The sequence below is a fragment of the Paroedura picta genome, chromosome 1 (assembly GCF_049243985.1).
Source record: "Paroedura picta isolate Pp20150507F chromosome 1, Ppicta_v3.0, whole genome shotgun sequence".
Taxonomy (NCBI): domain Eukaryota; kingdom Metazoa; phylum Chordata; class Lepidosauria; order Squamata; family Gekkonidae; genus Paroedura; species Paroedura picta.
Genome location: NC_135369.1, coordinates 147,868,853 through 147,896,320, shown reverse-complemented (window position 1 = coordinate 147,896,320; position 27,468 = coordinate 147,868,853). Strand labels below are relative to the sequence as shown.

The following is a 27,468-nucleotide window of genomic DNA, read 5'->3' as shown; positions in this document are numbered from 1 at the left end:
TAGTTGTTTCTCTTCTGACTAAAACTATTTTATTCTTTAAGTATCCTGGTGTTCTGCTCCTTTGCATATTCAAACTCTGCCAACACCGGCTAGAGATCTCTCAATATTACAACTGTTTTCCAAGCACAGATATCAGTTCACCTGGAGAAAATGGCTGTTTTGAAAGGTGAACTCTATGGAATTATATTCCATTTAAATTCCTCCCCATTTATATTCTATTTAAACCTCACCCTCCTCAGGCTCACCAAATCTCCAGGTATTTCCCAACCAGGGGCTGGCAAATCTAGATGTTTGGATGGGAGGGACTGAAAAAGCTGTTTGGATGTGTTGAATCTGAGGCAGCCTTTTGGTAGAGGATCTAAATTTGATAACAGAAGAGTTCCTTTTGCTATGGGTTCAACTTGCCATTCTTCCTGATGCTTAGCTTACTGAATATAGTCTGGCATACTGGAGGAGTTGCCAACCATGGATTGGGAAATTCCTGCAGAGAGTGGAATTTGGGGAGGGAAAGGACCTCAGTGGGATATAATGCCATAGCTCCCACCATCTAAGACAGCCATTTTCTCCCAGGTAACTGATTTCTGGAGTCTTGAGATCAATTGGAAATGTGGGAGGTTGGCACCTTAACTTCTTGATGAGTTCAAAGCAGCTTTATGTTGATGTTCCACATCCTGCTTCTTCTCTTCTGTTTATCAGAGTTATTAATATTGCTTATGAGCACTGACACAACAGTGGGTATATGCTGTGTCATAGCTCTCAACAATTTTTGGATTGTGACTTATCTTGCGATGTATTGCTCTCTTTCACTAGGGCAGTGGTTCAATATGGGGTCATTCAGCCTTTTCCCGGGGGTCGCCAAGACAGCTCGGCGGCAGTGGCAGCAGCATGGTGCTGGCCTCTGTGCCGCCTCAGAGCTCATGGAAGCCACATAGATCACCAAGGAGGCCAGCGCCACAGTGAGGGCCGCCACTGTCCCTGCTGTAGGGGTTGCAGCATTAGGGTGGTTGAGAACTACTGAACTAGGGGACATGTAAACTGAATAACTACACACAGAAAATATCCCAAGGGAAAGTTTCAGGCAACTGGAAGCCCAGTGTACTGATATTCAGTAATCAATGAGTGTCTCCCCTTTTCTTTCACCATCTATCAAGAAAGCTGGAAAATAACATAAAAGCCTTAAACAAATGATATTTAATGTTTAAATCAGACTGATATCAAATCCATGAATGAGAGCTACTTTGAGTCCATCAGCACCTTAGAGACCAATAAGATTTTCAAGGCATGAGCTTTTGAGAGTCAAAGCTACTCTTGAAAGCTGTATCCCCCAAATCTTGCCTCCAATGTGCTACTGGCACGGTCAGCTTTAGGAGAAGGCAAGCTCAGTAACCACTCAGGGTACTGCCAGGATTGAGTTGTAAGGGGTGCCTGGGATATAGGATTAAGGGGAACAAGTAGCAGTCAATTTGCACATCTTCATAACCTGGCAGAATGGTTAGAGAGTGTAGAGATAATAACACTATTAACACTATTATCATCTACATTTTATGGAATGGCTTTCTAAAATGAAGAATATTTGCCAAAAAAGAGAGAAAAGAAACATAAATGAGGAAGTAAAACCATCTATTCCTGTGACATAAATATCTTTTGAAACGTTCTGTTAAAAATGGGGCTGGGTGTATATAATAAACTGTGATTGTTCAGTTGTGTTGTTTAGTCCACTGCCACTGCTCAGAATGGGACTTTTCAAACTTTGGCTTGTGCAAACTCTAGTACAGCATTTGAGAGAACAAAGTTTTCAATGATGTCATTTCTGAAGGAGAGAATAGCAAGTGATGTGTTTCTCATCTCTCATGGTAGATCATAAATATGGTTTGATGAGCTTCAGCTAGTCACTTGCAACTGTCACTGGAAGTGTCAGAAGAATTTGTAGTGCTACCCAGGCATTTGGGAAATCATCACTCATTTTGGTATCATGGATGTACTGCAGGGCATCTCTTGGAAAGCCTTTTCCAGGAGACAGCATATGCTGAAATTCACCCAGCTCTAAACAAAGAATAACATCATTAATTTCAGAGATGTTGCCATCATTGAGGGCTCTGTATAGATATATACATTAAGTGTCTTCCAAGGTAGCTTTTCAAGGTTGTACAAGAATTCCAATGCTTCCCAGTTTAAATTTCTCTTCAGTTGAAACATAAACCATGTCCACAAGATTGTTCTGGAATACTGCATTCCTTGTTGTGAGTCTGACACCCATGGTCAAACTATCTTTTCTTACAGCACTCCTTGAAAGTGGCATCAGCATCAAGGGCTTCTGCATGTTCTGTTGCAGTGATACCTGCTGCTGCAGAACAACTTTCCTTGTATGGTGTGATGAAGTCTTCTTTAGCTGGCAATTGGTGGAGCAGGTTGTCCTCTCAGCCAATATGCTGCTGTAGGTGCCGCTGGATTTTTTGCCTTGTTTATAATACGTTCCCACCCATGGTGATTGGTGGCAGGAGTTTTGACCATATGGACACTCAATTGCTGGTTTCTAAGGTCTTCCTCGATCTGTTTAAGCCATGTTTTCTTTGGCTCCAGTCACTGGATCTTCCATTCAATTGGTCATTCTTACCAGAGGAGTTTATGAGGCAATCTGCTTGTGTTCATACTACAGACATGACCAAACCATTGCAGTCTCCATTTAAACACCTATGCATCTAATCATAATACCTTTTGAATGCCACCCCTTATGGAATTATGAGTCTTGATACTTGGAAAAAAATTATTTCTGGCATTGCCTGCATGCTTGTTCGCCTATTCATTGCTCCAGGATGTTAGACCTTTTTAAAAAGACATTCCCATCACCAGGAACAAGGGAGAGGGAGGTGGGATGAGGGCAGGACGAGGCAGGTGCCTTTAGTGCATTTGAGCCTCAATACCTTCCTCCTGCTGGTTGCTCTCCTGTAACTTGCGCTAAATAGGTTGAGGAATTTACTTTATGCAATTCCCCAACTAGCGCTTTAAAATGGTGGATGTAGCTGGCTGGTTACTGCCCAGACACTGGATGTTGGCGATGTAAAATAGAGGTGCCGGAATATAATGACTACATTATGCAAGCATTTCACTACATTTAATGGGTGCGGAAATGCCCATTTGCCGTCATAGCACCACCCACCTAGCCTACTTTCCTTCACCATTCTAATATGTCTCCACTCTGGTTGATTTTTGCTTCCTTGTGGATCGGCAGGAGGAGTCAGCAAGAAGTAGAGCAGGTTCACATGGCTTGTTTGGGGGTTGGAAACCAGGGCTGAATCTGCACTTGCTTTGTTTATTCCGTTGTGGATCCTGCTGAATCCAGATTGATTTGAACTTGGGTCTTACTTTTCCCCTCCCCTCCCCATTGAAAAAGAAAAGTGTTCTGCACATGATTAGGGAAGCTCAGAAGGGGAGGGGGTAGCCAAGCACAAAAGGAGCCTCTTTCTTTCTTTTCTTGGGTAGGGGGAATGGAGGAGAGGATTGGAGACAGCAGAGGAGGGAGAAAAAAAAAACAAGAGGCAAATCTCTACAGAAAGAAGTTAGGGCTACTGGAGCTTCTGCTGAGAATAGTTAGGGCTTCCCATTTAAGGCAAGCTTGCAGCCTGGGAACAAGGAAGCCTTGGCCTATCTGTATTTCTCTACCATGGAGGCTCAGCAGCAGGAACCAACAGAGGCTCCGCAGCAAGTAATTTTGGGGAAAGCAGACAGCTGCATGCTTTCTCATGCCGATCTTTCAAATATTGAGGGTTATATCCACTCTAGGATATTGCGGGGAAAAGACAGGGTCACTCCAGATCAATCATGCTTGTTGCAGAGGGAAAATTTAAACCACCCAAAATCAAAGTGGAAATCACATTCAGTGGAGACGGCAGGGACTGAATCGACCTGGGATTGGAATAAAAGCTCCATGCAGATTCAGCCCAGGGGGCTAGAATATAGGAGTGGGCTGATGAAGGAGGAAGAACTGAAAGGGAGACTGGTTGAGACCTGATAGGAGGTGGTCCTGGGAGGCAGTATAAAAGAATCAATGATACATGTGGCTGCAGAGGATGTCTGGGCTGCACTTGAGTGTACACGAGCCAGCTTGGAGAAAGGAGGAGTGATGTCATCCCCTTCTTTTCCCATTTCTGAGGCCAGGGAATAGTGTTGCTCAGGGCAAGGGAGCAAATGTGGTATGTGGGGGCCCTCGCATGTCATTTTGTTTCCCTTCAGCATTCTCAGTAAGAGCCCCATAAGCCCTCATCCAGTTGATTCATAAACTGCTCTGAATCCTAGGGAAATGTTATTTTAACACAATTTTCTCTCCATCTTCCTACATAAATCTCACTGCAAAAGACTTTTTTTCCAGAGCAACTCCCATTAGGTGTGCAATCTAAATGACGGATTGAGATTTAGCTGTGTTCAGCCTTGTATATGTTTTATGATACGTTGTTAGCCAGAAGGGTGATCAGTTCATTCTGAATGGCATTCTTCAGTAGTGATCATTACACTCCTTGGAAGATAAATGCTGCAAATGCTGGCCCATTCCTTCATCCGACTTGTCAAGCAGCAGTGCGATCCCCAGAACATTGCTGCTGTTGTCCGTGAGGAGCTTGTCTGAAGATCTCTGAAACACCAAGTTGTGTGATGCCAGGAAGGCTGTAATCGCCATTAAGCAGTCAAGCACGCGCCCTCCAGTGCGGAATCTCTTGCCTTATAATCTGCTGACGTTCGGTACCAATGCACTTGTTTGACCTAACCTGCATTCAGTTTGCAGTTATCAGTCAAACAGCTGGATGACTTTTCATGCTGTTTCAGTATATCACTATTTCCAGTGCTTCCGAGTAAACTGGTACTAGCAATTCCTGCAACTATCTCATAGCAGAAGCAAATGAGGAGTAACATTTGTTCGGATCTATAGGGATAGCCCTAGCCTCAGTTTCACTTGGCCCACTGGAAACCAGTACATCTACAAATGCAGTCTGCATGACCTGCGGCCATAATAAAGATTCATCGCTGCTATTACTAAGTGTGGTCCGACGTGGTTCCTTCTGCAGCACTATCCTACCCAGCCTCTGATCAGAGGTTGAGATCTTGCCATCTTTTAAATTCACAGAAACTGGAACTCTTCCACTGTCTTCTTTGAGAACTTCCGCTTTCACACTACTGCTGCATGAAGAACCCACTGCTCCAGCCAGCTGAAGGAACTCCAGTATGCTACCTGTTTTTTTCTTCTTTTTCTTTTTGCAATTGGTCCACTTCTGTATTTGGACTTTCTGTACTGAGCCCCTGGACAGATTTTTAGAATGCCTTTTCACAAATTTCACAGTTGTATGTGGTTTCTTCAATTAAGTCTTTTTTTCAGTGTTTGAAAGAAAAAGCAGTAAAATTCCATGGCATCAAAACAACCAACAAGAGCATCGGTAAGTCGTTCACACAGTTCTGCAGTGGAATAATTGAGGCAGATTAAAAGGGAGGGCTGAATGTGGCTAAAGATGTCGTTCTGAGAGGGTTGCAGGGCATTTGCTCTGCTATCTCTGAAGCCTGACAGGGGTCAATTACGCAAGCAATTGGCAGAAAAGAGGAGGGGTACGCAAACCCCACCTCACCTTTCTACCCAGGAAGTTCTTGGGGCCGTCTCCAATCCTTTAGGGAGTATATCTCCCTGGATTATAGGCTGTCAGTGTTCCAGGTCCAGAGGACGACTGCCATTTTCTATCTCGGACTTCTCTCTTTAATCTTAAAGTATCTGCTTCAACCCTACACGACGATTTACTGCAAATGAATGTTGTGAACTGAGGGGAGGACATCGGCTGAGTTCCAAAATATCATTTACTGCAAGTATCTCTCGTTTTTTTTCCTTTGTCTCTCTTCCTGCATCAAAGCCCTTTGTTTCCCCCCTCCTCTTACTCTGCTCTGCCCGAAGCCACCTCGTTATGAGGCAGGCTAATTCTCCTAACTAAGCAGAAGAAGGACTCAAATCAACTCAAATTAATTGGCAAAAGCTCTTACTGCAATTGTTTTGGTTTTCGGAGATAAGAGATAAGAGCTGTGAATGGGAAGATCTCACGAGAACTCTGTTCCAGCATGAGAATATCTGCCCTATTGACTCCATTACATTATATGCTTGTGCCGGAACATTAGAGGATAAAACAGAGGACCTCTACTGGCTACTTGTATGTTGGCTGTTGTTTTTTAAGTCAAAAACATGTCTATGTTAAAAAGATTGGCTCATCTAATAGAGAAACAAGCCCAAGATTTCAAAGTATTTACAGAAGGATTGGTCAAAAATATCTTCAAGGAGATCCAAGATGGCAAGGAAGAAGTCTCCAACAGGAATGATGGATCAATAACAGTGGCTGATGACAGCTTTAAACAAGGTGGAAAACCAACAGTAGAAGAGAAATCTGAAATTCATATCTTCAAGGAGATCCAAGATGCCAAGGAAGAAGTCTCCAACAGGAATGATGGATCACTAACAGTGGCTGATGACAGCTCTAAACAAGGTGGAAAACCAACAGTAGAAGAGAAATCTGAAATTCTGGAGACGGAAAAGGGGATGTCGGAGTTCTGCAGCCCAGATAAGGACACCCTTTTAAAAAAGACATACAGCCATCTCAAAGGAACAGTGTACAAAAATCAATCAAAAGAAATATGGGTCTGTAGTGAAAGTAACCGATTAAAAAAATTGGGAAAAAATTGTATTGATACTGGAGTCCAGGAGGTGCAATGGCCTCAAGATTTATCGATGCATACTCTGCGGGAAAGAGTACAACTACACTTTCTATGCCAAAGGCCAATGGGACAGAATATAAGTCTACAGGAACGACAAGATGTAGCAAGCCTCGAGATGAGACCCCCTTAAGAAGACCGAAAGCTCATATTGTTTTATGTTTAATGTTATACTGTATTCTATGTTTCTATTTTTATGAAAAAGGGGAAGCAGTATCTCTTTCTCTCTTGTTTCTTTTCCTTTGTAGGCATATAGGTAATATAATCATTAGTGTTGGAAATATAAAATGGGGTTCTCCCCCCTTATTTTTTCTTTTTTCTGTTAGTGTATTGTTCTAGGGCCAAAGCCCACACTGACCTGTAGAAAACATTTAATGTTAAGCTTTCAACTTAAATCTGAAAATATACCTGTCAGGATGGCTCTTAGAATGGGTCAAGTATAAATTGTTTTGTAGATGTATCTGAATTAAGGATAAGGAGAAGCTATAGAAGACTGAAAGCTTATATTGTTCTATGTTTAATGTTAAGCATTTAATCTAAACCTGGAAACTTTACTATTCTCTGTATTAACAACATATACTGTATCCTACATTGCTATTTTTATGAAAAAGGGGAAGCAGTATTTTTTTTCTCTCTTGTTTCTTTTTCTTTGTAGGCATACAGGTAATATAATCGTTAGTGTTGGAAATATAAAATGGGGTTTTCCCCCTTTATTTTTTCTTTATTAGTGTATTGTTATAGGGCCAAAGCTCACACTGATCTGTAGAAAATGCAAAGCTCTCAACTTATACCTGTCAGGATGGCTCTTAGAATGGGTCAAGTATAAATTGTTTTGTAGATGTATCGGTATTAAGGATAAGGAGAAGTTATGAAATCCTCCTGTAATTTTTTTTTTTGTACATCTTTAAGGCAAAGCCCTACTTTCATTTCCCTTCATTAGGGTATTGATACAGGGCCAAAACTCATACTGTTCTACAAGAAATGTTTAATGTTAAGCATCTAACTTAAACCTAGAAATATCTGTCAGGATAGCTCTTAGATTGTATCAAGCAGTTAACGTGAGGTCTACGATCTCTCAAGTAAGTTGATTATTAATAACTTTTCTTTTGTATATCTAAATAGGCCTTTTTTTAATGTAGTGGAAATGTGGATGGCTCCTAGACTCAGTTTTGGGCAAAAGTTTATATCACTGTGTAGTTAATGTGGGGTCGTATATTTTCAAACGATGATTATACTATACTTTATTTACTGTTTTTTGTATTAATAACTTGTATTGCATTCTATATTTCTATCTTTATGAAAATAAAAAAAACATCTATTAAAAAGGGAGGGCTGGACTGGAGTTCTAAGGTTAGACTGGAAGAAAGAAAAAAAAAAAAACAGGAGGCTGAGTGCCTCAGGAAAAAAAATGTTGTCAAAGAACATTCACAGATCCAGCTCTTAAATAGAAACATCTTTAAGCCTGTCCTTAGTGGAACTAGTTTTCTATTGTAATCCACCAATCCTACATTTCCCAACAGACCCTCCCTTCCCCCAACCTGCCCTGAAAAAGGAGATGCTCTTCCATTAGACAGGAGGGGATGCTGATTCTGACTGGACGCATCCCTACATGTTTTCCAACTGTAGCCGAATGTTGGAAAGTCCTGTAGTATAATAGTGTTTCATTTTCCCCGAAGGACTGCTTTCAGTGGTCTCCTAGGCATTCCAGGCCCGTTCTAGAGGATTGGCAGCCCCACTCTTGAGGGTGAAGGTGGTTTTAAAGAGGATAAGTGATCATTTGTAATTCTGGGAGACCTTAGCCCTCATCTGGAGGCTGCCAACCCTACACACAACCTGGCAATATTGCAAAGCTGACTGGGGGCTCAGCCAAAGATACTTTTTCTACAGAGTGCTAATTCATCCTATGACCCGCCGTGGCTCTGATCTAGTTCTTCTACTGCAGACCAACATGAATACCCTCTGAAAAAGATCTTCAGTCAGTTATTGGACCAGATGTTTTGTGAAGATTCTCAACCAGATGGCTGGGCATCTTGTAGGAGGAAAGTAGGAAAGATGAGGGGCAGATTAGCAATTTCAGAAAGAACACTTCCACCTTGCCTTGTTTATGAGCACTGGTAAGCAAGTTGCTCCCAAGGTTTCCTTATTCTTCATGTACCTCTCAGATACTTTTCACTTTTCAGAACAAAGTGGCACCTTTAAGACCAACAAAGTTTTATTCAGGTTATAACCTTTCATACTTCAGGTACAATGAAATGAAAGTTACCAGCCCCCATGTATTGTCAGGATCCATGTTGGAACCTGCCTCCTGCCATTTTTCACTGTAAGCATCTTTTGTTTCTTTGTGTGAGGGAGGGTGGAGGAGGGAGTTGTTTTGTGTGATTTATTTATGGTTTCACTTTGATTTCTCTGTAGGCTATACCTGTTCTTATGGTGATAGTGGACAGTTCAAAGACAGGGTGTCTGGGATTTGGAATTCAAACCTGCATGGGACAAATGGATTTGGGAAAATGGGGAGATAACTCTCCAAAGTGGGACGGGGTGACATAGTTTGCAGGTGGGCCCATCAGGGATATATCAATCTCTATTGCCAATCAGACTTAACAAAGATTTTCATGGAATTCGTTTGTTTCGTTTAAATAAATCTATTTGCTGAACATGCCAAGACTGATTATGGAAACATTGACTGAGAACCTGACATATATAGGTACAGAGTGAGCAGCAAATTAGCATACATCATAATAAGGGTGTTTAAAGATGTTCTTGCAACTACTAAACTCCTTTATTATGCTGTATGCTAACTTGCTGTTCACTTCCATTTCAGTGCCAGTGCTATACCATGGGTAGAACTTTGTTGGTCTTAAAGGTGCCCATGGACTAGAACTTAGTGCTGCTGCTTCGGACCAACACGGCTAGCCTCATGAATCTATTTTCACTTTACTGCCATCTAACTAGAACTGGCCATAAATTTTATACTATCATGTGTCAACCTCAAATGTAAAAAGATGAGTTTCAATCCAGAGCAACAGGCTCTCATTGTGATATTTCATTTGTCTATGGCTAGATGCTGAAGGTTAACACTGCCTCTAATGATTGTGAGTGGAAAGGTTTTTGCAGAACGGTACCAAAAATAGTTATTAGCAATGATAAGAAACTAAGTGGAATTAAATATATAGCAGTAACAAAGCAGTGACTGTCTCCTCCCTCCTTTTATGAATTACAACTTGGTCCTAAAGCCACAATTTTTAAATTGGTCATAAGGACCATTTGTTTCAATGTACTCCAAGAATAAGGCAGTAAGACAGTAGTAAGGATGGACAATTCAGCTCAGTTAAGCTCAAAAATACTTGAATCAACACTGATTTGAGTAATTTTCAGGCATATAAGAGCTTGTCAAACATCTCATCAGTCAAAACGAACCAAATCACAGAAAACTAACTCAATTTGGGCTTCATTTGGTTGGTTCAAGATTTGTGCATTCAGAAGGACACCAATAAATGGCTAGTCCTGAGGACCAACCATTTGGCAGGGGTATGTACATGGCCCCCAGACCCTTCCCAGGAGAGTGGAGAGTGCTCTCTACTACCTGTGAATGGTCTGAGAGGGGAGGAGCCATCCAACAGCTGATCCTAAAGGTTCAGTTGTTTGGCAGTTCTTTCTCCCAGACCCTTCTGCCTCCCAGACCCTTCCAAGGCAGTGGCGAGCTTGTGACGGGTGAAGAGTCACCGACCAGCTGATCACTGGAGAGGCTTCACTCTGCAGCAGAATCAGCCGTTACAGCTGAATCAGTTTGAGTTTCCCAAACTGACCAAACTCAAATTGATATACCAAATCATTGATTCAGTTGATTCAAATTTTACCAAAACAGGAAACCTCAAATCCAAAAAGTAGCATTTTCCCCCTGTGCACATCCATAGACAGTAGCTAAGACCTAGTAGTTTGTAGAGTGGATTTGCTCCCAAAACAACTGACTGGCACAACTGAATTATCACAGTGCAAAAGAATCACTGTTGTTCACCTAGTATACATATAAGGGCCAAGATTTCTGCACCATAATTGCATTCATATCACATAGATTAAAAGACTAATCTTTATTCAGAGAAAATTTCAGGAAGTATATTTATTTTTCAGTTCAGCCCACAAGTCAATGGCTTCCTGACATCATGTGCTCCATAGCTTCAAAACCCTTGCTATCAGATCATGCTTATTGTGCAGCTTACTAGAATAAGTAAATAACACTGAGAGACAGTACAGTGTAATGGTTAAGAATGGTGGATTCTAACATGATGGTCTGGGTTTGATTATCCATTCCGCCAAATGAAACCCTCTGGGCGATGCACAGTTCTTTCAGAACTCTCTCAGCTACACCTATCTCACAAGGTGATTGTTGTGGGGAGAGGATGGGAAGGCATTTGTAAGCTGCTTTGAGACTCCTTTGGGTAGAGAAGTCAGATTGTTCTTAACATAGTGGCCTCCAAGTATAAGCAGTTGGCTGTGTCTGCCCAAGACTAACCAAAATGTGGGAAAGACAAAGGAAGGAAGGAGCTAATGGAGCTTTCTGAGAGCATAATCACCCAGATTAAATGGAATCTTGCAATTAGTACATAACTATTTTTAGTTTTTAAATATTGTATTGTATGAGGATCTTACCTATATCTGTTGCAAGCTACCCCATGATATTTTTGGAGAGGTGGCTCAGCAATCCAACAAATAAATAAACTCGTGCAGGCATAGCACATAAAATGGTAGGGAACAAGAAACATCACAAAAACTCCACAGACATGATATTGCTCTGGCAATGAATAGTAAGTCCTCAATTCTGGTCAAAAATCCGGTTCATTTCCATCTCCTGTCATTCCCCTCCTGTTCCTGATGAGGTGACAATAAAAGGAAAAGGAGGCATGCAATTGTTCCTGCCTATATAATTTCTGATTTCAAACCCTTAGCTGAGTGCCTTGGGAGATCACTAGGGGGAAATAGGTCTCACTGCTGCCGGAAAGTGTGAATGGGACCATACATTATCAGCAGAACTGAGAATCATAGGAACCCATGAAGCTGCTTTATACCAAATTGTCATTTCCTTCTGATCAGCATCATCAATTCTGACTGGCAGCAGCTTTCCACAGTCTCAGAAACTCTCCCGGAACCTGAAATCCTTTTAATGAAAGAATGAACCTGGGAGCTTCTGCATAGACGGCATATGATTTACCAGTGAACCACAGTCCCTCTCAATCTCAGTTGTCAGGATGACCTGCAAAGCTGTACCAGGAAGCCTGTCATGTGTTACTGCTCTACTAAGTGTTGCCCAGGAGCCCCTGAGACTCATGCCTTAGAAAACATCCTTTTGGTAATCTGCACAAGACATCAAGGGAATATATTCAAAAGAGATTTAAAGAGTTACTTGTCAATAGGATCCCTGGCTTCATTATTACTGCTGCCTAGTCAACCAATTACTGGGCAGCACTGGATACTATTGGGAGGTTAGTATAAACAGAAAAGAATGCTTTGCTTGAGAGTTCTCTGTATACTTCTCTGTATATCCTTAACCTTTCCTATCCCCAAATAAAATGACACTTGTATTTATGGCATTTCCTAAAGTGTGAAATTACTCCTAGGAAGGGAGGGAGGTAGCCTATCTGCTATTCCATTCATCTGTGAAAAAAGACTAAAATCAAAATAATACTCATTCGTCAGGTTAATCAATTCAGCTGTAGATAAAGTCATAAACATGGTGGGAATGGAGAAAATTAAGACAAGATTTTTTTTTTTGCAAACAATTTCTTTGCATTACGCGGATTAATGCCTGGATAATCATGTAGTTTCATTCTCACATATTATAACGCAACAGCAAGCTGAGCAATGTGTCATAGTTTTCCCTCCTGTCCATAAAAAACATTGCCTTATAGTTTTCATCTTGGTGCTGTAATCGGAAACAACCAGCTGTTTTGAGCACCCCCTGCCTTTGTTTAAGGACAGTTTAAGTGACGGCTCCCCTTTGATCTTGATGCCCACCCAGAATATATTAGCTTTCATTTATTTAACAACCCATTTAAAATGCTGCTTAATTACCAAAGGGCTCCAAATTAATTACGATAATTGATATAATTATGCACCAACCCATGACATTGCATGAATGCCATGAAAACTGGCATAGCATGAGGACTAAGTGATGGAGCAGGGAAGCAGATAGCCCCTGGGTTCAATCTCGTTGCTGACACAGACTCAGGCAGGACTTATTTGTCATCTTCAGTTGCCTCTCTGCAATTAGGCTGACCCTGTGCTATTATGACAAGTACTAAGATAGCACATCTGAAGTTCACCAAACATTCTGAAATGTCATATTCATGTTTGATAATTATTAACTGTACAAATCTTAAGCTGCTTTTTTAAAGAGATGGGAAGGCAGGGACCAGTCTACACTAAGAGCAACTGAATGGCATCATGTGCTATTAACCACATGCAGTAGGCAAAAGGTCTTTTTAGTTGGCAAAACATCTTTGTCATCACAAGATTCCCACTCTGAAATAGGAACGACTGTATCTTTTGGACAATCAGATTTGCAGCCTTTTTGAGATTGGTTCCACCAGTTTCAAAGGGAATAAGCTAATATAGCCCCAGGTCACGAAAACATGCATTAGCTTTGTTTGCAGATGTTATTGTGTTGTGCATGCTGGTGCTCAGAAAGATGCATATTTTCACACTGGCAATCAGGGATTGCTAGTCATTTCACTGGGAATCTTCAGTTCATTTCTTTTTGTATTTTTAGCCTGCCGTTCCCTAAAAAGGTAAAGGTAAAGGTATCCCCTGTGCAAGCACTGGGTCATGTCTGACCCTTGGGGTGACGCCCTCCAGCGTTTTCATGGCAGACTCAATACGGGGTGGTTTGCCAGTGCCTTCCCCAGTCATTACCGTTTACCCCACAGCAAGCTGGGTACTCATTTTACCAACTTCGGAAGGATGGAAGGCTGAGTCAACCTTGAGCCAGCTGCTGGGATTGAACTCCCAGCCTCATGGGCACAGCTTTCAGACTGCATGTCTGCTGCCTTACCACTCTGCACCACAAGAGGCTCTAGAGGAAGGTAGGAAGGTTTCCTAGAGGAAGGTATAAAAATGGAACATGGAATGGAGGAGCCCTTGCCCTTGATATGTTTCTACATGAAAAGTTGTAAAAGAAACAACCGTCTCTATATATACTTGTACATGAGAGGATAGCCCATGAAGTTGTAAAATTCTATCCCATAAGAACTTCATGTTCCATAATGCCCACTGGAAGGAGAAAAAAATATTTATTGCAACCACAAAGATGCAATGACTTAATAACCAAGCAGAAAACTTTCAAAGGAAAGCATAAATCATTCGTTCTTTGAAATGACACAACCATTAACATTTTCTAATGACTAAAGAAATATTTTCATCCAATCAAAGTTTATGCCTGGTACATTTAAAAACTGTTAGTTCTTCTACCCTAGTATATTTTCTTGCAAATGAATGCTTTATAGTTTCAATAAGAGACTTCATGGTGTGTGAGAGAGTCTACTAATGACAAGCAATGGTGGAGAGAGGCACTTGGCCTTTGGCCTCAGTCTTAAGATACCCGAAACTGGCATTTGAATATTAATAATATATCAGTCTGTCATATCTCATTGCTCAATTAACTTACTTATTGAATTTGTGGAGCTGTCTGCTTCACTGGAGTTCATTGGAGCATACCCATGCTGGATGAATAACTAACTGAGATGATGCAATGTATTTAGCATCTTCACATTAAGTTATAGTCATCGGCACAACACTGTAGGCTGGCTCAGACATGATGCTGGATCCCTGAAAACTCGGGTTTTCAAATCAGGAGCCAGCCTCAACCGTACAGCTTCCTTCCTTCCTCCTGTACCCTTCTTTCTGGAGCAAAACTTCTCTCATTCTTCCTTTGGCTTACGATGGTCACTCAGCTGGTTGCATGTGGGGGAGCATGGAATCAAACCTGGTTCGCCAGATCAGAAGTCCTCAATTCTAACCACTACACCAAGCTGGCTCTCAGTATTCAGTACTCAGACTGTACGCAAGTTCACTGTAACTTGTGAATAGAGTTTTGGTGATTGCAAACTACATAAAGGCTAGCAGTGCAATCCTAAGGGAGCTCTCCAGCCATCCACTCAATAGACCTTCCTCCAGGACAGTATTCTTAGGATTGTACTGTAAGACACCAAACTGTGATCCAGGGCGGGCAGTTTAGATCCGACCTAACATCCACTTAATAGTTGGACTTATACAAGCTATTGTGTTTCTTTTTCTTCCTGTCATCTGCAGACTCAAGCCAATCATCCCACCTAATTATAAGGCTGTTGCAAGGAGGCCAATCATATGACATGTTTCATTCTTCAAGGGGAAGGTAAAGCTGAAGTGGGGCTTGGATAAAACAAATGATCATTCTGATCAATGTAGAATTTATACTTGGTTGTGAAGTGTGTAGATTGCTGGGCTGGGAAGATCTGGTCTTGAATCCCACTTTAACCAACTCACCTACTCTTTCTCACCCTAGCCAACCTCTTAAGGCTGTTGGGAATACAACAAAGAGGAAGGCAGAACTATGTTTTGTCACCCTTAGCTGGTATACACATGCAGCATATAGATTCCTGATTAAACAACTACTGCTTTAAGTCTTGTGTAAAAATATATATCCTTTAATTTATCAGTCTTGTTTTAACTGTGACAGGATAAGACTGATGAAGTGAATACAGATGTTCCACATTCCTTCCACAAGGGTGCTGCTGACAGCAGCAAAGTTATCAGGAGGAAAATTACAAGATAATTAGGAAAAAATACAAAAAAAAAAAGGGAGGCAAAATTCAGCTGTAGCTCAGCACTTTTCAATCTTGCGATTTGACTAGAGAGTTAAGCAAGTTAAATCTATTCCACTAAAACAAGAGAGCCATGAAAGTGATTAATTTTATCTAGAACATGCCGAATGTTACTTAGGAGGGAATGCCACAAAGCTCTTTTCTTTTCTCACATAGATGGAATATCACCTTAGCACAGTTTAAAACGATGTATTAGGAAGAAATCTCTGACGGAATAAATACTCAGCCACTCAACTTGTTGCTTTCTGAATCCATAGAATGTGGAATTAATAGAGAGCATAGTAGATAGCAAGAGTCAAAGAAGTTTAATACAAAAGATTATTTGCATCACTGTCAAGAGGAAAAAAATCTCAAAAACAAAAAATGTGTGATATTTATTAATGGATCTTCTACCATGTAAGTTGATGCTCACATTACAATTTTAATTTTATAGACACTTACTATGAACATTGTCCTCATTAAACACAGTGGAACCTGCTTCCACACTAGGACCGGGCTACAGAACTCTGGCCAATCAACGCCCCTTTCCTACACATGTGATCTGGTGCTCAAGGTTAAGATATCTCTAAAAACAGAAATGTATTTATGTACAATCATAGCAAGCTACAGTTTAGGGGCAGAAATTGTTGTCCCCTCCAATTTTTTTTTTAAAGAACTAAACACTAAATCACCATTTTGGGATACTGTCAGGCCTCTTAAACTGGGCATAGCTTTGGGCCTTAACACACCTTAATCTAGCCCAGAGACTGCATTTTGTTCTTTTAAAAGAACTTTCCCTTAATTCTGTTTCTTTTGGGCTGGGTACAGGTAAAGTCTGAATCTTTTCTGTAGGAGCACTAAGCTCTACTGTTACTGAAATCAGTGCTACATTCCTATTATTTATTTTATATTTACCGAATTTAACCCCCTACTTTCTCTCATCACAAAGATAGCCAAGGCATTTAACAATTACAATTACACAAATACATACATTATAAAAACTTCCTTTTAAAGCCATTTATAACCATACTGCTGTTATCAGTGAAAGGTCTTTATTGTCAGTTGAAAACTAAAATAAACTACTTGTGCATTTGTATATTGAAACACAATTGAATAACATTTACAGAAAAAATACAACTTACCGAATGTGCACCTTGTATTTCTGTCCATCATTCACTTGCCTGTTAGTATGGATGTTTTTAACTTCTCCTCCTCTACCACATGCAAATTGGTACTGTATAAAAGAAAATGGGAGACAATGCACTCTAGAGCTGCAATAATATATATTTCTTTAAAAAATTGTGAATAAAGCTGAGTGAAATACAAGAAAGTGGGGACAGAGGGTTGAATTCTGCACACCTGTTGGATTAACAGCAGCACCTTCCTCTAGTACAAAGAGTGGTACATATGGTGCACTTATGCAAAAGGCTCTTCTGAGTTCTTTGGTACCAGGGATCCAATTCATGGTTCCCTTGGATAAGGCCCAAAGTTCATTTGAGTGTATGGTCTTCATCTGATGCCCTTATGATTTAGACCTTAAATGCAGTAACACCAAAAGTAGATTCGTATAATCATTTATAGCTTATACATAATTAGTGATTCATACTTCTGATGACGTGCGGAATGTTCGAAAGGCCCCAGAGGGACCCCGCCCACCAGAAGCCTTCTGAATTCTTCTCTGCTGAGAGAAGATCCGTGCCCCTGCAGAGCACAGGGGGAAAGCTCTCTGCGCCCCATGGGGGTGGTGCTGGGGCCAGGGAGCTGGGCATCACCTCTCCCAATTGGGAGACAAGAGCCTCTGTATCCTGCAGGAGCAGTGCCAGGGGAAGGAGCTGCCCAGTGCCTCTCCCGATCGAAGGAGATGCTGGCCGGCTCTTTCAACTCACACTCTACCATGGGTGCAGAGACAAGCATCTCTACCCCTTGCAGGGGCAGCACTAGGGGAAGGAGCCGGCCAGCACCTCTCCTGATGGGGAGAGGCACTGGCTGGTTCTTTCAGACCCCACCACTCCCCAGGGTGCAGAGACAAGGTTCTCTGAACCTGCAGTGGCATGGCTGGAGACTGGGGAGAGGTGCTGCCTGGCTCTTTAAGTCCCCAACCCCCACGATGCAGAGAGAAACCTCTCTGCTGCCTTCAGGGTAGCACTGGGGCTAAGGAGCCAGCCACCACCTCTCCCGATGCTGAGCAGCCCTGCCGAGCTCTTTACCCCCCCCCACTGACTTCAGAGAGAGGCCTCTCTGTGCCCACTCCCTTTAAATCCTTCCCCCCCAGCCCCTATCTTGCGCCCGGTGCATTCCTGAATTCACCAAGCTTTACTTCTAGCATATTCATATAGTGGACAGTGGAAATGCCACTGTGTGGCAACTGCTTCTACATGGTGAAAGTTAATTGTATCTGGTGACTGAGGGAAGGATTTTTCCTTCCACCCAGCTAGATTCTTTTCTTTTCTTTCTTTCTTTTTTTTTGGGGGGGGGAGAGGGGAGGCTGTTGCAGGAAGTGGTTGAAAACCTTTGGTGTTTGCAGGAATACAATGTGTGAACCTTTGGATCCTGTTGCTATTCTCTGTCATATGTTGATATTTGTGCAAGCAAAGAAATAATCTACAGTCAAATAGAATTTGCCAGATGCGGGAAAGGTTAACATTTCTTACAGAATATAAACATTGGCATCTTTTTATTCCAGGAACTAAGACTTGCAGGAAAGACTATTTGCCATTTCTATAGTCTTCTGCATCTGTTCATAATTAAGACAATTTTGACAGAATATTCTGCACAACTTTGCTTGTTATCTCTCAGTTCTTTTATAATTGGCATGAATCCATTGTTCTAGTAAGACAAATGTCTAATTGTGAGCAGTGATCATCCATATGAATGAAGAGTAGCAGACAACAACAGTCCAGGAAATTCTATCCATTTTTTACCCATATCAAGTGGATTCAAAATTCTGAATATCAATTCTGGGAGGCAGCAGCAAAGGTGGGCCTTGGACTCCATGCCTTCTTTGCCCTCCAGGGCATTGGTTGGCGACTGCATGAAAAGGATACTGGACTGATAGGACTTCTAGTGTTCTTAAAGTGCTAGAATCCTGCTGTTCATAAATAAGTGATCTGGAGTCTACTTACCTAGCCTCATACTAAGTATTCAAACTGAGACTTTCCTAGGTGTTTATCTGTTCTACAGTTCTTGGTTGCCTCCTGCTTTGTAATAAGCCTAATACCTTTGCTCTGGTAAAAAATGACAACACAAAAACATTTTGTTTTCTGCCAAGAGCCCATGAACTAGCACCTAAAAAGCAAGATCCCATTTTTCTTTTACATTATGTTTTTGTGCATTTTCCATGGCAACAATTGCTATTATCTGCACATAGTCTTTACCCTCCATTATCCATGAATATTTAAGACTAATCATGATTACCATTGGAGACAGAATTTGAGGGGAGGCAGTTTTTTAAAAAGTGGTTTAGTCATTTTGTTTAAAAGCTGGAAGCTTCTAAGAACATAGCAGACTACAGTGATACCCGAGGACAGAAACCAGCAGCTTAGAAAAAGAAGTCCAAACAGTATTGTAACACAAAATGTTAAAGGATTACCTGTAAGATGCCATCCTTGACAGAAAGTTGAATAAAGGTTTGTCCAATGGTTGCTGGATTCTGTTCAATATAGAAAATAACTCCTTGGAGGCCAGTAGTATGGAATTCTAAACTGATGTTGTTTTGGGGAAGTGACTGAAAACCCTCAAATTCCATATAAGAATCCCCTTCATACTGGACGTAGCTAAAATCTATAAAATAACAATACAGAACAAATATTAGTTATATATATTGAAAGACTCTTGGGGAGGTGGGTACTATTCAGGATCGCAACCGAAGAACAATAAAGAAACAGAACATCAAGTTACCAGTAATTTTTTTAAACCAGCAGAGATCCTGTGCATTCTGTAACTTGACACTGTATCTGAGGAAGTGTGTGTGCGCATGGAAGCTCATACCTTGAATAAAACTCTGTTGGTCTTAAATGTGCCACTGGACTCTCAATTTGTTATTTGGTGACTCATGACAGGCAACCCTCTCACCCCCTCAACCCCCCCCCCCAAAAAAAAAAGAATATTCCAGCAAGCGGGACAAATGAGGAATGAGGATTCTTTGACCAAGGAAAATTCTCCCATGTTCATTTCTCTGTTTTATGCAGCAGAGCTGGTATCAGCATACCCTAAGGTAAAGCAGCTGCCACAGCCTATGACTAATCACAGGGCCTACTACCACTGAGCATAGAGCTCCCCCTGTTGCTCCCCTGCCCTTCCCCCAGTGGCTTGCTTGTAAGTACTCAGTGTGCCATGTCCACAGTCATAAGCACTGTCCAGCATAATCAAAGAACAGGTCTGTGGGTGGTGCAGGCATTTGTGAGTGCAGATGAAGAGGCTTGTGAAGGTCGGTGGGTGGGCAGGCATGGGGGGCTGGCAGTAGGTAAAAGATAGGAGGGGGCATGGGCACTCTCTGATCACAGCTCCTCAAAGTCTGGAACAAGCCCTGTCACAGTTTTGACAGTTTTTTTCTTGTTTCTAGTTCCTGGCCAGATAACCATATGTAAAGCTCTTGCATCCAAGATGAAAGGCATACAACAGTGACCGTTTGTTACCAAACTCTCTATTCTCGCAGCTGAAAGCTGACCATCTATTGATATTTCTGATCCAAGTCGGTATCTCTGTAGGTAGGTAATTGTTTTTGGTAACATATTCCCTTGATCATTCCAGAGAAAGCATCAAGACAGCTACACATTCTGGCAGTTACACACTGGGTTTAACAATTGGTTAAGACATATATATTCACAGAGTCAAAGATCCAAGGGATCCATATCTCATTTCCCCCTAAAAATATTCCTTCTATAATCACTAGCAGCTGCTTGATCGAGAAAGTTCTTTGTAGTCACAGGCCACCATTAGCATTTTTGCTTTTCTTAAAATGGGAGTAGAAGGAAAAATAGGAGCAGAATCTAACACCAACAACTCCACCCACTTACCAAGAAGAGCAGCAATGTTTTTGTGTGTGTGTGTGTGTGTTTGTGTGTGTGTGTGTGTAACCCTGAATTGATTTGAGAATTCTTGAAGCAGGGGCAGGGAGTCCCTATCGCCAGTAAAGGGAACAGTATCAGGTCCCATCTCTTTCAAAGAGCTACTGGTGATATTTACATAGCTTGGAGAAGACTTCAGAACATTAGCCAGAAAATTAGACCGGTTGATAGGAAATCCTAATATAGTCCTTATAGCAATTTCCAGTGTAATACTATTTTCAAATGCAAAGAACTTCAGGAGTCAGGGAGGGCAGTGATAAGGGTCTCACAATATTGGTTTCCGGACTGAAATGATAGAAGCCTCATGCATTGCTTTAAAGGGAGCTATCTGGAATGTGGTATGTGTTGACAAGGGAAGAAGGTAAGTCTGTCAAAAATCTGTAAACAAAGTTTGGGTGGTCAGGTTGCCAAATTTAAGAACCATGATTCTTTCTTATCTTACTGAGAAGAGGGTGCTTCTCCTCTGACTTGTACACTCAGTGATAGACTTCTCATTTTCTGGCCAGTCTTCTTATTACACAACAGGAAAGATTTAGATGATAAATGACAACTGCAATTGTCAAGTTTATCCCTCAATCAATCTCCTTTCCTGACCATGAAGTAATAAAAGCACTAGAATAAGCAAGCTGTTAGACAGCTTTAAACGATAAGGTAACAAGTGTGAAGAAAGGTATTTAATGCAAGATGCAATTACTCAAATGCTAGAATGTCAATCCTGAAGGCCCAAATGAAACACTAACTTATTTTCCAGTGTTTGATACTGTTCTTTAAACAGGAAAAGTCATAGACTTTTAAGGCCAAGTATAGTAATCTAGAGAAATGTTCGCTGATATGATACTTGCATGATTGATTCTATTGAAATTCATACCAGCTTCTGAGGTAATTCAACTGAAACAGTCTCAGGTCCTAACTTGGATAGTACTTTAAATTTAAGAGAAAGTTTGATACGATATTCCTGTATAGTGCAATCCTAAACAGAGTTGTAAACCCCTTTTAAACCCATTGCAGTATTACTCACATTAAACTTCTGGTATATTCCTGCTGGGTGTGCCCTAGAGAGAATCTTGTTCTGCTGTAGTGGGAGGTCTCCTGTTCCTGGAAGAAATGTTGCCGCCCAAGCTACCATGATGTCACTTCCAGTTGTGTAACTAGAAGTGAGTCACATATCACTGGGATGACCTAGAATCCCTCCAAACTTTATGTAACCTTGGAATCCTTGTGGATTGATAGCAATATGTGACATCATTTCCCGTTACACAAATGAAAGTGATGATATAGTGTTGTATGATTCTGCATGATGCTCAGACTACCCTAGAAGCTCCCAGGGGCTGCTGGAAACTCAGTATGCACACACTGGAAAGTCCTATGCAAGCAGGGGATGTGGGAATCATCTTTGGAGCTAAGCAGGTTTGAGACAGTTACAGGGAACAAATATCTGCTGCTACTTGCCAAAATGTAGTGGTAACATATGTCTGATGCATTAATATGAGGAGGTAGAAGTGTGGACTGTACCACTGAACAGTAAGGGACAAGTACTATCAGAGTTCTAGAGGGGCCTGGACCACTTTCAGTTTTTGAGGGGCCTTGCCATAATAAAAACAATTAGCAGCTGTGAGTAACTGTGGCTCCCACTGATGTTGCAGCTGGTGGCCAATGAGAAGAGCAATGCCAGGCATCAAGCTGTACAACTGCATGGCAGCCTGTTGTGTCAGGGGAGGGGCTAGGTGCATGGGCCTATTTAAGGCGCCATATGCCATCGCCTGGCCTCTTTGTGCTGGCCCACAGCCCGAACAGCTTCCCTCCCCCCTTATAATATGTTGTTAAGCTTTCCTTTATCGCAGCAGCAGTTTGAGGCAAGGCAGGAGCCTGTTGGCAGGGAGTCCAATCTGTGTACTGGACTCCCTGAGGTTGGGGATCTCCTTTAAAAGACCAGCTGGTACACAGGTACACAGGCCAGGGGCCCGCAGCCAGGTGGCCAGAGGAATCCAAATAGAGGTGGATATCTGTTGGACCCCAATACGGTTGCCTCCCGCATAGGGATTTCATGGCTCAAGGGGACAACTCTCCTGGCTGGGATCAAAGTTGGTCACAGGTGCCGTGGACCCTGGATGCAACCAGCCAGATGGATGTGGGGGTCAGGCTCCTCTCCCATGCTGGGTCAACCCTCTGGGGGGGAGGGTATATTGAAGGTTGCGGCCATATTTTTGCCAAACATATGAGTTGTGTATTCATTGGCAAAATGCCAGTCTGCTAGTCAATGGAAGCACATGATGTGCATAATAACAATTTCTGAAACTTATCAAATGTCAAAAGAGAAGAAATGCTGCCAGTGGGTCTGATGAAGATGGTGAAATACGTGACTTAGAAGGATAGGCTTATGTAAGGAGGGGAGAAAAGACACATTAGCCAAGCCATCCAGAGCTTCTACTTCCTGTTTAAACTCCCCCCCTTTTTTCATGTCAACTAGTTTTTCAGTATTTTTCCTTGAAACAACTGTTGTTATTGTATAATTGGCACAAAGAAATATGCTTTCATTTCACAGGAAGAGCTACATAGAGGTGGAATTACTTATGCCACTGCAAACTGCTCAGACATCACTTAAAAACAGAACAGAAATTGCATCATTCGTGTTTTAAAAACAATCACTGTTGCATCTCAAACATTCCATCCCTACATTCACTGAGTGCTCCAGTATGCATGACACACATTAAAAAGGATAAATAAAAGACTGCTCTTAGCCTGGATTTAACTGAGTTGTCTTCAGTACACAACAATGACATCTGAATGTCTTTTGAAGTCATGTGCTTTGTTTTCAGGCTTGAAAGGAAGAGAGGGGGGAAAGCTCACAGGTTTCATCACATTTGATTCCAACTTTGGCAGTGACAATAGAACTACAGACCCTAAATATCAAGAATGAGGCTGAAACTAATTCTCTGTGGTACTTGGCTATACCCTTCCTAACCTAGAGTTCTTAAGAGGCCTACATAAAGACAATCCCAGAGAATTGTTACTGACAGTACTCTCTGGACATGGTGTCAGGAACAAAAGAGCTCACCACAATGCTGCCAATGGCTTTCCCCTAATATCTTGATTTGATTGATGCAACCACCAGCCACTCTAGCTTCTGAGTACTATACATCACTCACCACAGTCAGGGCTGTGTTAAGGCCAACGAAACTACTTAAAGTCATGGTGAATGTAGCCTGAGTACTGGACATGTGTTAAAATGGTTCACACATAGACTCATGAAGCCTACTGGATTCCAGAATATATCAGAGGATTTCAGGATTCCAAACATGTGTACCATTGAGACCACAGTGGAAACATGGAATGCAAAGCTCCTTGAAGCCATCAACAAGGTTGTCACATTCTCCTCCCTATGGGATGAAACCCAGCTCTATGATTATGTTACTAGCAAACTAGAATTTGCAAATCTTTAAACTATTCTCAATACAGAATGGAGTACATGGTGAAGAATGACTTAGCAAACCATGAAAAACAATTTAATTCATATATTTAGGATATTTTATGCTGCCTTTCCATACTCTTCCTTTATAATGCAGTTCTACCGTAATGGAGAACTACTTGCAGCTTAAAACAAGCTAACTGTTCAGAGATTCTTCCATCAGTTCATTCTCAGCATTCAGCTATTGCCTGTGTTTTGGGTTTTACTCAATTCAAGTATAAGCACGTTGACAAACTGCATAAATTAGGAAGGAAATGCAATAAATTCATAAATGTTCAAGGCCATTACTTATTTTGCAGATAAAATACCATTTTTGCACACTTCACAAATAGGTTTTAGATTTTTAATAATAAGTCAGACCTAGTGGACATTACCTCAAAAGCCACTAGCCAGATAACATCCTGGCTCCACAAAGGAACAAGTGTTAAAACAAACCACATTTTGACATTATGACTGAACTGAGCCAAAGGCTATCTGGTGGAGAGATGGTAACCTTCTCCTCACCTTATGTGCTGATATGGTTCTTTGTACCCAGTGTTTCTTGGACAGGCAATTTGGGACAAAGGTAAATGGAAATTGAGATCTTGATTTGGACATACATAACGGAGTTCCATTCTATCTATGCTTGTCCCTTAATGAGGTCAGGAGCATACTGGAAGCTCAGCAAGGAGCATCTTTTACATTATAAAATATCCATGAAATTGTATATATGGCTGTTCTGGATGAGAAGTCAAATCTAAAATGAAATGTAATGAAATATAGCACTGGACATTTAAAAGTCTACCAACACAAATGAAATTTTGTGTCCTTTAAATCCTGAATGTTATCAACTATACTAGCTTGGCAAATGCTTTGTTTTTCTTTTTGTTAAGTTTACATGACTTTGGAAGTATTTTGCTCAATTACTGATATGCAGTTCACTTAAACACTTACTCCCCCCACCCATACGGGCTTATTTTTTCAGGGTTGCTTTGTCTTTTTTTTTTTAAAGCAGAGAAACAGAATCCTTCTGTCTACCTATCAATGAGTTTAGAAGGGTACAGCTCCGCTAAGGGTGGCCACGCCCATCAGTCACATGACCAAAACATGGTGAAGGCATTTTAAGAACCATACATGATCTGAAGCTGATGCAAAGGAAGCAGGGCTGCCAAGGGCCATCATGAGCCCATGGATAAAATTCATGTTGAGCCCCCCATGATCCGGATTAAAAACAAATATAATCACAAAACAAATCTCTTGGCTTTCTGTTACTGTGAACAGAATAATAATTTTCATCTGTGAATAAGCCCCATTGAATTGCAGTGAGACATTAGTATCTCTCAAACTGCACTGAACTGCAAAAGAAAAAAAATTAAAAATATTAGTACTAACTAAAATGTCTCATAGGATATTTAATGGGGAGAGAAAAAAGGGAAGATTTCGTCACACAGGGAAAGGAGGCAGGTGAGCCTAGGGTTGCCAACCTCCAGGCGGTAGTTGGAGATTTCTTAGGATTCCAATTGTACTTCAAGCAACAGATATCAGTTTCCCTGGAGAAAATGGCCACTTTGGAAGATGGACTCTAGGGCATTATGCCTCCCACGGTCCCTCCCCAAACCCTGCTCTCAGGCTCCATCATCCACATTAACAGGAATTTCCCAGCCCAGAGCTGATAGCCGTAAAGTGAGTCTAGATGATGTTGGAAAGTGATTCTAGTCCCCAAATGCTAAAATCTAGCAAACCCCAGTTCTCTATTCCTAGTGCACGGCATATCCTCTTTTGCTGCTGCCTTCTTAAAGTGGAAGAAAAGAAAGAAGGAGAGCAAGGGCAAAGTGAACTACCCACAAAATAATTTCCAGAGTGGCCCATTTCATGCCTTTGATCAGGCTGAAACTACAGATCCTTAGGAGATCAAGGGTCACAGAACTGATTAGATCTTTTGGGAAGAATCTTCAACAATTTTCCTTATAATCCCCATTTTATTTCATTTTATTTTGCCACAACAGAGTATTTTGCCACAACAGAGTAACATGGCTATAGCTCTAAAACTGGTCTTTTTCAGCTACTCTGTGCAAAGATTTGGCCTTAGCCTAAGAGTTTATTTTCAACGGCTGTCCTGGAAGAAAAAAAAAATCCGGTTACACACAGGACACTTTCCCCTCGGCATGAAAAAAATGCAGTCTCCTTTCTTCCTACACACTTCAATAATTCAGTAGCATTCTTGAAGCAGAGAAGGCAATGATATCACTGAATAATATTTGAACTCTCTACATGAAAATGAAGGCAGGACAACTACCTTTCATAAGAACAAAAGAAGCTTGCTGGATCACAACAGAAATATCTTGAGACCAATGTCCTAGGTCCTACACTATCTTGCCAGATTAGAAGAAAATAAAGGCAACAGCCACTGCAAAAGTCCCCCCCCCCCAAAAAAAAAAAATCCCTAGCATTCAAGAGTATACTGCTCTGAATTTGGAGGTTCTATTTGGTTACCATAGTTAATGGCCACTCATAAACCTTATTCCTCCATTAATTTATCTAATGTTAGAATATGCAAAATCTGTACTGTGCTATATTTAACAGCATAAGAAGAATACCCTACAAGGGGCACTGGAGAGGCATAAAGATGGACACAGGAAAGAAAAAGTGATTGTACGACACAATTGCATATAGATATCAAAAACAATTCTGTATCACAGAAGGCTGGACCCTTTCTTGCAAATCAGTTTCTTCCTTGGCCCTGAGAAAATTATAACACAACCAACAAACCCGAAAAGTAAATGAAAGTACACCAGCGTTGTTATTGCTTAACCCCAAAGAATTGACAAGAGGCTCTGAACTCTAGTCAACAATAGCTAAAACGTCTAATTCAAACAGCCATGGTATCCACAGCCATTCTTTCCCCAGAATTTCTTCTCCACAGAAATTATCACAAGTCCTGGGGATTCTAGTAAACCAGGCAAGAACATCTGTGACAAAGGACAGAAAGTTTGGACCTTCATCTAAGATGAGCATCAGTGTGGAACAGGCAGAAGACTAAAGGAGCATTTCGGTATTAATTACAAATAGCTCTTTTCGAGCAATAGTCGGTGGCACAACTCAGGTTACCACTAAATTAGTAAATACTGCTTTAAACAGAAGTTAATAGTGGGTTGTGGTAGAAATTGAGCCCAGACAAAAAGAACAAATTTAATTGTCAAAGGTCTTCACGACCGGAATCAAATGGCTGTTGTGGATTTTCCGGACTGTGTGGTAACGGTCTTGGGATTTTAGCCCCTGATGTTTTGCCAGTCACTGTGGCCGGCATCTTCAGAGGTAGGACATATACTAAATTGCCAGTCAGAGAGAAATCAAGTCGAGATGTGTAGTTCACATATTTAGATTAGGAACTTCTTGA

General features: G+C 41.3%; 1 protein-coding gene across 1 annotated transcript in view; it reads right to left on the bottom strand.

Annotated features, from left to right (window-relative positions):
* LOC143822494 (protein eyes shut homolog) overlaps nt 1–27,468 on the bottom strand; it is a 672,231-nt gene that overhangs the window by 296,637 nt on the left and 348,126 nt on the right. The window contains exons 18-19 of the mRNA XM_077307707.1: nt 19,150–19,340; nt 16,703–16,794 (exon numbers count right to left, since the gene is read on the bottom strand). Coding sequence (XP_077163822.1) covers nt 16,703–16,794; nt 19,150–19,340 — 283 coding nt within the window. The remainder of the gene's footprint in view (nt 1–16,702; nt 16,795–19,149; nt 19,341–27,468) is intronic.